Below are 14,861 nucleotides of genomic sequence, written 5' to 3'. Positions count from 1 at the left end.
TTCCCATGCAAGCAACAAAAACCCCTTAAGAAAAATCTCTTGGAGGATGGACCAACACACACACGTGTGTTGTGGCGGGCGGGCGCGGGATTGAAAGAAGCGATTTTTTGGCGGGAGCGGGCGGTAACGGGACAAAAACACACGGGAGCGGGCAGGAGTGGGTTTAAAAAAGCAGTCCCATGCAGACCTCTATCCCTTAGCCCCCTATGGACCATAAATCAATCATGATGCAGCAGCGTATTAGACACATCATACACACACTATTAAGTGCCTTTAAAGCAGAAAAAGCTCTAGAATATGGATAACAGTGGGAATATGCAGGCACAGGGTTGAAAAACACTGCTCTAATGCTTATGATCATTTGTAGTTCACAGTAAGATAACAGTAAGACCACATGTCCTGAGTAAATAGAGGGATTCCAAGCAAATCCAAATGTGGAGAGGACTGAAATGAACTGAACTGATCAGGACTGTAATAATAAAAAAAGTCATATTTAAAGATTATTAATTGTGTAGGCCTCTTAGGACTAATATGTGTTAATAGTTATTTTAATCATTTGTTTAAAATGTAAAAAAAAAAAAAACAATTTAGAAACAAGTAAATTGTTTACATTATTACATTGCTACTAAAATCTAATGTTGACGTACTGTTTTGCATACTTTACTGAGAAATGGATTCACTGATGGTGATATCTGGTCCATGTCCTTTAGTAAAAGCTCATAATACTATTTTTAGGTCACCAATAGTCATTTTACAGAATTTGTGCACCCTTTGTTCAATTTTCAATCAACTGAATTAAAAAAAAAATAACATATAGACCGTTTCAATGAGGAAAACAATAACAAAGCTACTGCGCATGTCTGTTCCTTCGACGCTTCCGGTGGCGCTATTTTCAAGTATACAGCTGTCAAAATGCGCATATTTCGCTCCCGAACACAGAACAAACACGCTATAGTGTTAGTAAAAAGTGATCAAACCTCTTTTCCTGATCCTTTTGATAAGGATTTAAGAGGAAGTTTTTTCCTTTGATTTAAAACGCTTGCCAGAGGTGACCTACCCAGATGTGATCACTGCCTTGTTAAAACGGAGGCAGTGAAAGCACACCACAGTTTCGGGGCATATAATTAGTTTCTCAGTGGAAAAGTTGGAAATATTTGTTCCTGTAGTAGAGAAGGCATCACTATAGTGTAAGGTGAGGTTGGAGCAAGTCAAACGCTGTCCAACACGTACTCTGCATGGTTTATAGATAAGAAGGAGGGAGAAGTTGTGAGCGGACACTGTAACTGCAGGGCAGGTTAGCAGTGTGAAAAACGAAAGCAGGCATGTTTACTATGGAGGACCAAAAATGACATAAGTAAAAATAAATAAATTAATAAATAAATAAATGTTGACATAAATAAATGCACATATAAATGAATAAATAAATATATAAATAAGAAATGTATTCATTAATTTATTTATTTATTCATTTATATGTGTATTTATTTATACTTATGTCATTTTTGGTCCTCCATAGTTTATTTGTTTAAAGATCAATTTGACCTGATTTTCAATGTTTGTGACTCTCAGATTAGGTGAAGCTAAATTAAAAAGTTACGTCCACTGTTTTGAGCGCTGTTTACCTTTAAAAGGAAGTGTTCAGCTACGTCACTTCCTACGCTCGTGAATATTCCTCTGAAACGGTCTATAAGAGCGTGCATTCCTGCCAAGAAAGTGACGACTTTACATATGTAGCAATATCCACAGCATTTTAGTGTCAACAAACGCAGACCTATTAGATTCTGATAATCTAATTGTAGTCTATGAGTGGTTCACATGTGGTTATTTTGGATTTTTTTCTAAACCTGTCTTAAAATGTAAGGGATACTAAACCTCGGTTGGGCTATTGGAAGCCTCAAAGTGGGCGGCGAAAAACTTTATTTTTAAATCCAAAACTTGACAGGTATGTCTATCCAAATAGTATTTGAAAATGCAAAACTATTTTTCACTTTCTTTTTCCAAATTATGACAAAATGAAAAAACAACTTAAATCCTCTTATTTGCAATTAAATTTTTCACTTGAGCACGGGTCATGTGACAAAATGTTTTGCCATTTCATTTTCATTACCATACGAGTATTTCACATTCTAATCTAAACTTAAAACCTAAATTGTTTAAAGAAAAATAAAAGCTTATCAAAAAAAATGGTAAATGTTATTATTTATTTATTATCTATTTAGGACGCTTGTTTGTTAGTTAGTTAGCTAGGCTAGCACTAGCTGACTAAATGCAATATACTACGTACGGTTTCTCTCGACACGCAAGTGTCTGTGGGCTGCTGAGTCTGCAGTTCACTAGCGGTGAGCCTCGCTTTACTGTGCAGCGCTGCCTGCTGTAACCAGTGTTGCCAACTTAGCGACTTTGTCGCTTTATTTAGCATCTTTTTAGACCCTCTAGCGACTTTTTTGTTAAAAAGCGACTAGCGACAAATCTAGCGAGTTGTTATGGTGTTATTGGAGACTTTTGGCGACTCTGAGATGAACACGCGCTCTTCAGTTACTGTCCTCCGCGCTGCAGCGGGCGCTGCCATGAGCCCCGCCCCACACCACTCACAGTGCAGTCTGACTGTCAGAGCACACACACACCGCTCCACCAACACAATGCAAATGAATCGCGCGTGCCCACAGCCGCCGCCGCTGACTGACCCCGCTCTGTATTTACAGAGCAGAAGTATAAATATTAATGTGTCTTCAGTGTGACACGAACAGAAATCCCTTAATTTAACTCACACATCTCAGTCAGTCACTCACCTCATTCACCACACAGCCTGTCACTCACCTCCTCCACAGTGTCTGTCTCTTTATAAAAAAGCTGTTGAACCATTGAACAATTGGTCTATGATAGGTTTAAAAATAAAGAAAACTTAAGAAAACGTAAAAAAAATAAAATAAAACAAACAAACTAAGTAAAAAAAAAAGTAGAATAACAGTTCCGGCTGCTTTTGTAATAACATTTAAGAACATGGCAAAAAAACTAATTTATGTAATTCACATAAAAATTAAGTTACTGTATAAAAGTGACCTCCTATTTAAAAAGCAACAGAAGTTGTTCATTTGTAACATTTCTAACACATTTATGATGTTTTTTACTCACTTTTTCTCTCTCAATCCTAATCCTAATACAGCTTCAAAAACATGGGTAACGGTGTACAATAGTTACCTACTTTTATTGAGTGAAATTCCTGCTAAATGGGTATGGCGCCACCTGCTGCGGTCAGCGTGTAATAGCTCAGAGAAATATATACACTAGACTCTGTGCACCCTCCTCAGTAGAGTGTGTGCACATTGCTGTGGTGAGTACAGCTCTGCTTAGCTCAGCTAAATAAAGCTGCTAATAATGCTGTATAGTGTTTTAATACTGCTTTATGCTGATATTATCTCTAAATACATATCATAGAAACTAGTGGACCCATTGGGCTGTCGTAAAAAGTGCTGTAAATCATTATAAATCTAATTCTAATCTGAGCTAGTAATATGCTAACTCTAGCCTGTCTCTCTAGCTTGTAAACTGACCGAAGCACATGTAAATGATCTGTCCTGTGGCTGCCTTATTCATTACAGGTATGTTCTAAGTTGTGTTATATATTTGTATATATTTTTTGTGTTTTACTTAGTTAATTCTTAGGATTTTGAACACTTGAGTCTAATTGTGAATCTCTGCTAGCTAGGTTAGCTAGGTAGCTGCACCATGTGGCCTAGATTTCATGTTTTTTCTTCGCCACCAGATGGCGCTAATTCACCATTTTTATTGTGTTGTATGGTTTATATATTAAAAAAGGAATTTGTAGCAGTGATTTAAACATATAAAGAGCTAAATAGTTATATAAAAAAACTAGAAATAAGCATTAAGAGAAAAATCTATACGATCACTAAGGAAGAAATGTGTTAAAATGTTATTATTTTATATAGAAACTTTATATAGAAATATTATTGTATTATCTGATGTATATTGTGTATTTCAATGTTTTATCTGAAAAGAGTATTAAGGGTCAGTAGAGTGTGTGCACATTGCTGTGCTTGTAAGCTGACCGAAGCACATGTAAATGATCTGTCCTGTGGCTGCCTTATTCATTACAGGCAATAAAAACCTGCATTATCCCAGCCTGTGTCGTATCCTTCCCAACGAGGGCAGAGGAACATAAGGGGTCCGCATCAGAGGGGTCACACATGTATTATGCAAATTAGGCGATGACGTCATTTAGCGACTTCTAGCGACTTTTAGGACAGCCAATAGCTACTTTCCTCACTGAGGAGTTGGCAACACTGGCTGTAACTCAGTGCTTTTCCCTCGCTCCAGCGCCGCCGCAGCCTCCTGTAGCAGCTCCTCAACCGACCTAGCCACTTAGCCTAGGTTCTCTGCAGACCTAGGCTGCGTCCAGAAACCCCAAAAGTGTCTCCTTTTTCCTACCGATCCTCCTCCTCTCCTCCGTGACCCGGAAACTGATTACGTGACGCCATCTTGCCGCCTGTCTGAATACCGTAGGAGACGAAAGAAGCCGCTTAAAATCCACCTGTAGGAGGCTTCCAACGGAGGTTACATCAGTGTATCCTACTCCGGAAGACTTTTAAGGATTTTCCAATGACATCACTGCATCCACGCCCACAGAGCAAGCGAAAATGGGGAAGGCAACACCCAAATATACGTCATAAACATATTAATTAACTAGGTTCCTTATCTAATTAAACAGCCAGTAAAGCAGTAATATAATTTATAGTTTAGATAAACTGTATGCTCAGTAAAACTATATTTATGACCCTATGTGTATCATGTTATACATATAAAAACATATATTATTTATAATATATATAATTTTAATTAATTAATTTATTTACTTATTTATTTTAACTTAGGGACTGATGAGGAAACTGAATCCCTCATAAGGCTGAGGTCAGACAGGGCTGCCAGAGTCACTGGTCAGAGATGCGGCCTAAAATGCGGCTGGGAGTAAACAGGATTTTATTGGAATATCTGAATTTTTGGCTGTGTGTGATAGTAATGTTCTGAAACGTGCTGAAAGTGAGCGTTGTGATTGGCTCAGTTCATTGGTAGTCAACATCCTATCTAAAAGGGATCAGCTGTCCCATTTCCCCAATTACAGCTCCTTCCCTCCATTCCTCCTCCTCCTCTCCTCTCCTCGATTCCTCCACCTTCTTCCGGGGTAGGAGAGGAGGAGTAGGAGAGGAGGAGTAGGAGAGGAGGAGTAGGAGAGGAGGAGTAACAAAAGTTTCTGGACGCAGCCCTACTCGCTGTACCTTTCCCTCTGGGGAGGTTTCTAGTTGTAGCTCCGCCTACTGTTTTTACATGTATTTGCATGCTAGTAACGTTGAAAATTAAAACGAAAATAGGAAATAAAAGATTTATCACCATATATATCATTCCTTTGCATTTGCCTTTTTATTTTGGAACTTAAAGCGCCGTCCACGTCAAACACTGAATCAAACACTGAATCAAACACTGAATCAAACACTGAATCAAACACTGTCACTTTGTTATTGATTTTTCCATTTTGTGTTTTTATTTTAATTCTGTCAGACATGCAGCAAATACTAATAAATAAAAACGTTACCATTGCATTTTGATTTTAGTTTTGACATTTATTATGCAGTTCATCAAGAAAAGGAAAGGTCAGCTTTTTCATTTTAGATTTGACTGTTAAATATGGTAATAAAATTAAAGGGTGAAAAGCCCTTTTTAATTAAAACTTTATTTTTGTCATATGGCCCGTGCTCATGTGAAAAATTAAATTGCAAATGAGAGGATTTAATTTCATTTTTAATTTTGTCATAATATTTTCACACATGTTTGGAAAAAGAAAGTTAAAAATGATATTCACATTCTCATTTTAGTTTTTTCATTACAGTTTTCCTTCACCTCCCATTAAAAAAAATGATGTAAGAAAATGGAAAAATATAATTACCCTTTTCCCCTTTTTTTTTTTTTAGCATTTTTTTTAAATAAAAGGTATATCCTAGACAAGAAATTAATCACTATTTTTATTTTATTTTTTTAAATGTCAGCCGTTTAGCTCCATTAACCCTCATTCATTTGAGGAGGCACTCCTGGGCTCCCTCTAGCGATTCACAGTCATTTCAGTGGATTGAGTCATATGACTGGTTGATGCATTATGGGAAATGTAGTGTAAACAGGTAACTGAATCAGGAAGTGCATTACAGAGAGAGAGAGTGGATTAACCAGGTTGTGTGACAGTTGTTTCTAATGTTCACAAAAAATATTTTCTGTAGAAAAACAATTAACAGATAAACAAACTACAGCTGTGAAAAACATCATGTTACACTATAAAATCTTAACTGCCTTACACATTAATAAATTAACTACTACAGAAATGTGGGGTTGCTTAAGCCGATTAAATCAATCAGAAAAGTGAATAGTTGTGATACATAGTGATACATTTGTGTTAAATCAATGTTTTAATATTTTTGAGTGAATGGAATTATTCAATTGAATTGTACTGACAGATCTGAGACATTTCTAAGAAATCTAATGATTTTTAAGGTGTGCCTTATATAGTGCTGGGCGATAAAACGATATCGATAGTTATCGAGGAAACTATATATCGCGATAAGTCGGGGCGAGAAATTCGATAAACTAAATTTTCTATTTCCCGTTTAAGTAGCGTTGTGAAAAGGCGCAGCACGAGATCAGGCAGCACGCTGAACTGCTGCTCAGTCCAGTACAACCCCTCCCCTCCCCTCTCCACCATCCCCCTCCGCCCCACCCCCCGAGCCCCTCCACTCTGAACTCCTCACATAGCGGCTCCTTCTCTCCCATTTACTGGATAAACTTCATTTATACTATTCAGCGGCGCTACACTGGAAAACTCACCTTTTAAATATGAGGCATGCGTCTCCAAGATATTTAGAGAGGTGAGCTTGTTCAGATTTCTGAAGGCAGGTAAACGCTGCTCTGTTTGCTGCTAGTTAGATTAGCTTGTCTCCAGTTTAAAGTTAGCGATGTTTAGGTGTAAAAGGGATCTGTGCAATCTGTCATCATTAGCTAAGATGCTTTCACTGCTTTTTACATTCTAATAAACTAATGGGTAACGCACGTTAGCCGTGTTAATCCACGTTTCGTGTAAATTAAGGTTAACTTCAGCACGAGTGAGGGGTTAGTATATAAACACACAGAAAGGAAGCACTTTCCATCTTTTTTCCTAACTCTCACTGTTTCTGTTAGAAAACCCTGAGGGCAGCATTCTCCTCTGTCTTTGTGTTTTATAGTTTTTAACAGATAGAGAGTCTGTTATGCTGGATATTTTACTAAATACAGAAGATTATATAATCTGTCTAGCTGTATTTGAACTGAGCTAAACATTGCTGTTACTGAACTGGAGTTTTAAATACACTTAAGTAATGTAAGTCTAGTCTACTGAAAGCCAGTAATGTTAGTATAAATCTGTACTGCAGTAGAAGTGGATCATTTCAGAAACTTGACTTTATTCCTCCCACCTCCATTATAGGCCACTTTTTTTTTAAATATTTAAATGTTAGCTTAATTTAAATGAAAAAAAAAACTAAAGGCTCTTATTTAAAAAAAAACATAAGCAGTAAATTATCTAAAATTACAACAAATAGAAAATAGAAAAACAGTAAAACATATGTAATACATACTTTTTATATGACCAAAATTAAACTAGACTGAAATCTGACTAAAACTAATAATATCCGATAGACTAAAATGTAACTAAAACTATTATACATTTTAGTGAAAAGACTAAGACTGTATCAAAATCACCTGTCAAAATGAACACTGTGATATACTCTTGTATTTTGCTTTATGTAGTTGCCTGCATTCAGGGAGGGGAATGATCTTTTGATTAAATATAATTTTATAAAAATAAATAAAGTGTTATTGCAATTTAAATTAAACAGACATATAATGTAAAGGGTCTTACATATTTTTTAGTTTATATATTTGTCCCCTTTTTAAAATTAATTTAAAAGCTGTACCCACCTGGCAAGATGTTAACATCCTAGTGTCTGTCCACAAGGCTCTGAGCCTGCTAGTGATTTTGTCCATAACTCCCTTATTCTGTCACTTCTGAGTAAAAATAGAAACCTTTAAGTGTAACAGAAAGTGATTTGATTTATATCGTGATACATATCGATATCGGCTGATATGAAAAACTATATCGTAATAAGATTTTTTTCCATATCGCCCAGCCCTAGCCTTATATTTGGACAATAAACCCCTAATGAATAAAATACCATTCATATTAACTCCTGGAGCCATCTGGAACCACACTGATTGAATACATTAAAAGTATGCAATATGATTTTTTAATATGTTTGAATATTATAAAGATGCTTTTTTTCATTATTAATTGGAAAGAAATGTAAATTTACAGTTTTAATGATCCAATTTGTGCCTCATTTGTAACCCTTTCTTCTTTTTATCTTTCATTATTGTTTCTTGTCCTGTCTGTATGAGATTAGTTAATTTTTTTTGTCTTTCTTTGTTTGTTGGTGTGAATTTACTGGCCTTAATGTTTGAACACTGTGTCTCATGTGTATAATGCTACCAGGTCTGCTAGGTTTGTTCCTGATCTTTATGTTTTTACCTCCTTCTGTTTGGACCCTGATTTTAAAGTTTTCTAGTCTATTTGGTTTGATATTCAGTTTAGTATTTGCTGTATCTTCCAGTGTTTGTTTTAAATATATATATTTCTTTGTGTTTTATCATACAGTCACTGTAAAAAGAACAATGTAAAATGTACAGTAATAATTTCTGTAGTACATTTTCAGAATGCATACTTTAAGTTCAATTATAATTATACTTTAAATGCACATTTAGATTTTAAAATAAACGCTTACTTGATTGCCAGAGACATATTAATCATTTTACATCATTTTAGATTTATTGTACAAAGCAATATTAACTAATATCTGTTGTTCTGGATCACCTGATGGGTATTGACCAGCTAGTTAGCTAACAGAGCAATTCCAAACAATAGCAGCAGTAAGCCAATAAGTTAAAGTTCATTAAAATTCTCTCCTCAAACAAACTGAAGGAAAAAATAAAACACTTTTTACACCTGACTGCTTGTTTAGCACTTAAAATATTCAAGCTAAAAAAAAAATAGCTTAACAGTAGCAAGCTTAGGAAACTGACCACTAGCATTCATGTGTTAAGATAAAAAAAACTGGCCTTAGACATGAGTCCCTATCTTAGACCCTGCACAAGGCGTGTCACAAGGCTCATTGTTATCTTACACCAAGCCAACAGTCAGTTTTATGCTATTTTTAAGCAGGTCAGTTCCTTCTGCTGAGAAGCGCAAAAGCTTGACTCTTGTATGGTAACCGAAACACTGATTTTATTTAGTTTATTTAACGTTACGCCCAAAACACACCTATAATTTATTAAGAGAATTAGTAAATGGCTTCTCTGCATTTCAAGCAGTGAAAGGTGTACTTTTCCCATCGTTATGATAGAAAAGACACACTGATACACCCAAAATCAAACTGCGTGGTGCGCAGTTGACGGCTCACATATAGATTGCTAAAATAGGGCCCGTGGTATTACAACCTAATCCAATATTGATAGTTATTGGGCTACCTGGAAGTTCTATTGACGCTTAGAAAACCCCAACAGCAGCTATTATCATATGCCCTTATTATAGCAAATAAAACTGTACTTAGGGTTTGGATCTACTAAGGTATGGTTAAAAGAAATGATCAAACTTTTACATCTGGAGGAAATAAGATAGTAGTAATAAAATAGTTAAAATGGACAGTTTAATAAAATATGGCATCCCCTTCTACGATGCATGAAACCAGCACAAACAATAATGGCAATGTATTATCAGAATAAATAATGTTTTGATTTAGGGAAATTTCTATATCCTTTGAATGCTATTCTCTGTAAGTATATTTTTTGTTATATATTTTGTTATGTATAACATTTGGGGAAGATACAACTTTAAGGCACATTACTGTAATGAGAAAAATAATTTACTGTAGCATTTCCCCTTAACTGGATTTTACCCATGATACTTTGTAGATCTACAGTAATGTGAGCTATTTGTATTCATTTGTTACAGTGCTGTTTTACATCCTGCTTCCCCCACTCTAAACATAATATTCACCCATCTGAGAGCTGCTTGTTTTAGGTCGGCGGTGAACTGCTGCCATCTAGTGTAGAAATCCCACAGTTAGAATAAACTGAAGTGAAAGTGAAGTTTGGACTGAAGGAGCGTTACAGAGAAACAACACAGCAGCAGTTGGAAGAAATGGCGGCTAGAAATCCTCTTTCAGAAGAAGAGCTTTCATGTCCTGTGTGCTGTGAGATCTTCAGGGATCCGGTGGTTCTGTCATGTTCCCACAGTGTGTGTAGAACCTGTCTGCAGCAGTTCTGGAAGACTAAGGGCTCTCGAGAATGTCCAGTTTGTAGAAGAAGATCCTCTAAGCTTGATCCTCCCTGTAATCTGGTACTGAAGAACTTGTGTGAAGCTTTTCTGGAGAGCAGGAGTCAGAGATCTTCAGCAGGGTCTGAGGGGGTCTGCAGTCTGCACAATGAGAAACTCAAGCTCTTCTGTTTGGATGATCAGCAGCCTGTGTGTGTGGTCTGTCATCTATCAAAATCACATAAAAATCACAAATGCTGTCCAATAGATGAAGCTGTGACTGACTGTAAGGTACAATATTAGTTCTAGTATTTCTATTTCTGAACTGTATAAATTCTTTCTCAGTTCAGAACCAGATCAACCTGTTATGTGAGTTGGAGGTAAAGTCTGTTAGCGGGTGTGGTTTCAGGCCAGAGAGCAGAAAGTATGAGTGAGTCATTAATCCATAATGATAAAGTTATAAAATGCTGAGTTTAATTTACTGAACAGTAAAATCCTCTGATCTTCAGTCGTTCTCTCTGTGATCACATTTATATTTCTGTTCAAATGTTGAAGGAATTCACTAAACTACACTGTGGTTCAATTCCAGACTAAACTCCAGACTGCTTTGGAGCCTCTACAGGAGAACCTGAAAGTCTTAGAGGAAGCTAAACGAGACTGTGATCAAACAGCAGCCCACATTAAGGTGATCCATCATCTTGAACTGTCAGCCATGTTGTTAAGATCATGTTAGTGATGAGTGTTCACTTATCCTGTAGGTGGTAAAAGCTTGTAGAACATCTGTTAGAGTTTGTGTTTCCTAATCGTCTCTCATTCCAGACGCAGACCCAGCACACAGAGAGACAGATAAAGCAGGAGTTTGAGAAGCTTCACCAGTTTCTAAGAGATGAAGAAGCAGTGAGGATAGCTGCACTGAAGGAGGAAGAGGAGCAGAAGAGTCAGATGATGAGGAGGAAGATTGAGGAGATGAATGAAGAAATATCATCTATTTCAGACACAATCAGAAACATAGAGAAGGAGATGAAAGCTGAGGACATTCAGTTCTTACAGGTAAGAGTCTCTTTACCATCTCTCTCTTTCTCTCTCTCTCTCTCTCTCTCTCTCTCTCTCTCTCTCTCTTTAGATGTTAATTTCTTCTTCAATTTAATCTGAAATCCTCCTGAAAAGACTCTTTATTTATAAAAATCTTCTCTTTATTTCTTCTCTCAGAACTTCAAGTCTACAGAGAAACAGTAAGTCAGTGTCAGATCACCCATTTACTCTCCTAATTATTCATTTAAATCTACAGTATATTTGATTGACAGTAAATGTGAATGTATAATAATGAAATGAAGGTGACTGAGGATTGTGTGATAATGTTGTAGTAATGAGAACAGTAGCAGAAATATTGACTTAACTAAAACAATATAATTATTAACTTGAGTCAATAAATGGTATAAAATATTGATGTTTAGGTAAATAAATTACAGGCTGTAAACTTTATACAGTGAAATATTTCACACAGTTTTATATTTTCAGAGTTCAGCGCTCACCAAAGCATCCAGAGAAGACATCAGGAGCTCTGATCAATGTAGCCAAACACCTTTCCAACCTGAAGTTCAGAGTGTGGGAGAAGATGCAGGAGATTATCCAGTACAGTAAGTTGTGTTTCTCTTAGGGTTGATCTCTCAGATACAGTCTGATTCTGGACTGATTCCTGCAGATGTTCTGAGTCTCCATGTTTTCTACACTGATCTGCAGCAACAATCCAGTGGAAAGATCTAGAACATATATGAAGGTGTGGAGCTCAGCTGTACCAATGATCAGGTTCTTACCCACAATCCTTCACAGAGAAGATTCACTTCTGAGAAAATCTGATGTTTGTCAGACAAAACAGGAGAACAGGTGTTAAAATATGATAATAAAAAATAATGTTTATAATTAGAACTAAAGTAGAGCTATATGTTAACCAGAACTACAACAATGAATCATGAATAACTAACCTGAAGAACATCTAGTAATAAAACCCAAAACAGGTCAAAAACCAGGCAACCAAAATAATGGGACAATCTTAAAGACAGAACACTGTGATAAACCGTCAGCAACGGGAAATTGTGAACAGGAAAATAAAGCAAGTACACAACAGGGATAGTTAGCATACTTTATAAGGACAGATCTAAACATATAGGTTTATGTAAATACAAATGATCAACAGATCTGAAAATGATAAACGACGTTTAGCTCTATGAGAGAATCACTCCAGAAAAATGCTAAACATAGATGAGATCTGCTACTGAACTATAAAACACCATTCAGTACTGAAGATCTGTTTTAGTGCTGAACTGAACTGTAGATCTAAATTTAGTCCATAATTAAAAGGATTAAAACTGTTTTACTCAAAGTAAAGAAACCAGTCTGTAGAGATAAACCATTTACAGAAATGGAGAAAAACATGATGTTTCATTCTGTTCTCTCTCCTCAGCTCCTGTTACTCTGGACCCCAACACTGCCCACCCAAAACTCCACCTGTCTGATGATCTCACTGCTGTAGAAAAGAGAGACCAGAGATCATCAGTTCCTGATAATCCAGAGAGATTTGATAAGTACAGGTGTGTTCTGGGTTCTGAGGGTTTTAATTCAGGGACACACTGCTGGGACGTCCAGGTTGGAGACTGTGATGACTGGATACTGGGTTTGATCCCAGAATCTGTAACAAGAAAGGGAGACTCTTTCTGGGATTCACTGTGGGGTCTGGGTTACTATAAAAGCGATGATGAATACTGGATATGCTGCCCAGGACAGTCAGAACTCTCCCTCACCCCTAAAGAGAAGCTGCAGAGGGTCAGAGTGCAGCTGGACTGGGACAGGGGGAAACTGACCTTCACTGATCTTCTAACCAACACACACCTGCACACTATAACACACACTTTCACTGAGAGAGTTTTACCTCTTTTCTGTAATGTGTCTGTTTATCCTCTGAGGATCTTACCAGTGAAGACGTCAGTAACAGTGGAACAGCACAGTTAAAGTTAACTCTGCTCAGAATCAACATTTATACAGGTAGTGAGTTTATTATTAAAATATCATTACATTTATATTAGAAATAATGTATCTGTACTGTGGGAGTGACTTCTGATATCATTACATTAGAAACATTACTGGAGTGTGATTTCACACGTTTTCAGGGTTGATTATATTTTCTGTCTTTAACTGCATTATATTATAATTAACATAAGTTAATTAACATGTTGATTAAATATCATATTTTGTTATATTTGTTTATGTACCTGGTAAAATAAACTATACTAAATTTTGAATAAAGAAATTCTATTTGTAATTATTTTGTAAGAGTAAAACTTCATAAAACTGTTTTATGGTTAATAGGTAAAGGAATTAAGCAGGAATTATTGAAAGTGCTGAAATAACACCTAAATCACTTCTATTAATGACCAAGAAACACTGATTAATTATTCAGTCTGTTATAAGTTATATATATGTACACTCAGCACCCCATCTTGGAAGGAAAAAACAGAAATGTTGAAGAAAATTGAAATAACACATGGTCATAAGTATTCAGACCCTCTGCTCAGTATTGAGTAAAAACACCCACATCCATTTCTGGAGAGACCTGAAAATAACTGTGCACCAACATTTACCATCCAACCTGATGGAACTAGAGAGGATCCCCAAATCCAGGTGTGAAAAACTTGTTGCATCATTCCAAAAAAGACTCATGGCTGTACTTAAACAGCCATGAGTCTTTTTTGGAATGATGCAACAAGTTTTTCACACCTGGATTTGGGGATCCTCTCTAGTTCCATCAGGTTGGATGGTAAATGTTGGTGCACAGTTATTTTCAGGTCTCTCCAGAAATGCTCAATTGGGTTTAGGTCAGGGCTCAGGGTGGGTCAGTCAACAATAGTCACAGAGTTTTTCCGAAGCCACTCCTTTCTTATTTTAGCTGTGTCCTGAGGACAGGGGGCAAAAGAGCCGTTTGGACCCAGTTTCCACTGAAAGAAAAAAAACACTGGGAGACGCAAATACTTTTCTTACCTTTATTGTATAAAAAGTTATAGTGTGTTGCATGTCCAAGAAGTGTGACAGAAAAGAAAATTTTATTTATGTAATTAACACATTTTGAATTCTTGAAAAAAAGCAACATGTCAATTTGCAGGTCTCTTTCAAATTAATAAAAAGTGGAACTTAAAAATGCCGTGAGCCATCATCCTTATATTGTCTTTGGGCTTTCAGAGTGTGTAGCGGCGCCTTGTTTAAACAACTATATTGTGCTGCTTATTAAATCCATGAAGTGCGACAGAGAAAGTTTTATTTTATTTATCTAATTACCACATATTAATTTCTTGAAAAAATAATAACAAAAATGCAACAATCCGAGTTGAAGGTCTCTTTCAAATGAACTAAAAAGCTGAACTCAAATTATTCACGTAGCAAACAAAAGCAAAATGCTGTGAGCCATCATCCT

The 14,861-nt window shown here is 36.3% G+C and overlaps 2 protein-coding genes across 2 annotated transcripts in view; one reads left to right on the top strand and one right to left on the bottom strand.

Moving 5' to 3' along the window:
• The window catches only part of baz2a (bromodomain adjacent to zinc finger domain, 2A), a 353,839-nt gene that overhangs the window by 137,904 nt on the left and 201,074 nt on the right, over positions 1 to 14,861 (bottom strand). The window lies entirely within an intron of this gene.
• LOC111197633 (E3 ubiquitin-protein ligase TRIM35-like) lies at positions 10,234 to 14,000 on the top strand. The gene is made up of 6 exons (XM_049462803.1): positions 10,234 to 10,690; positions 10,989 to 11,084; positions 11,219 to 11,449; positions 11,609 to 11,631; positions 11,918 to 12,036; positions 12,861 to 14,000. The coding sequence occupies exons 1-6, from the start codon at positions 10,286 to 10,288 to the stop codon at positions 13,403 to 13,405; spliced, it is 1,419 nt and encodes a 472-aa protein (XP_049318760.1). The 5' UTR covers positions 10,234 to 10,285; the 3' UTR covers positions 13,406 to 14,000.

The sequence above is a fragment of the Astyanax mexicanus genome, chromosome 13 (genome assembly GCF_023375975.1).
Source record: "Astyanax mexicanus isolate ESR-SI-001 chromosome 13, AstMex3_surface, whole genome shotgun sequence".
Taxonomy (NCBI): domain Eukaryota; kingdom Metazoa; phylum Chordata; class Actinopteri; order Characiformes; family Acestrorhamphidae; genus Astyanax; species Astyanax mexicanus.
This window is presented reverse-complemented; position numbering and strand designations above follow the sequence as displayed.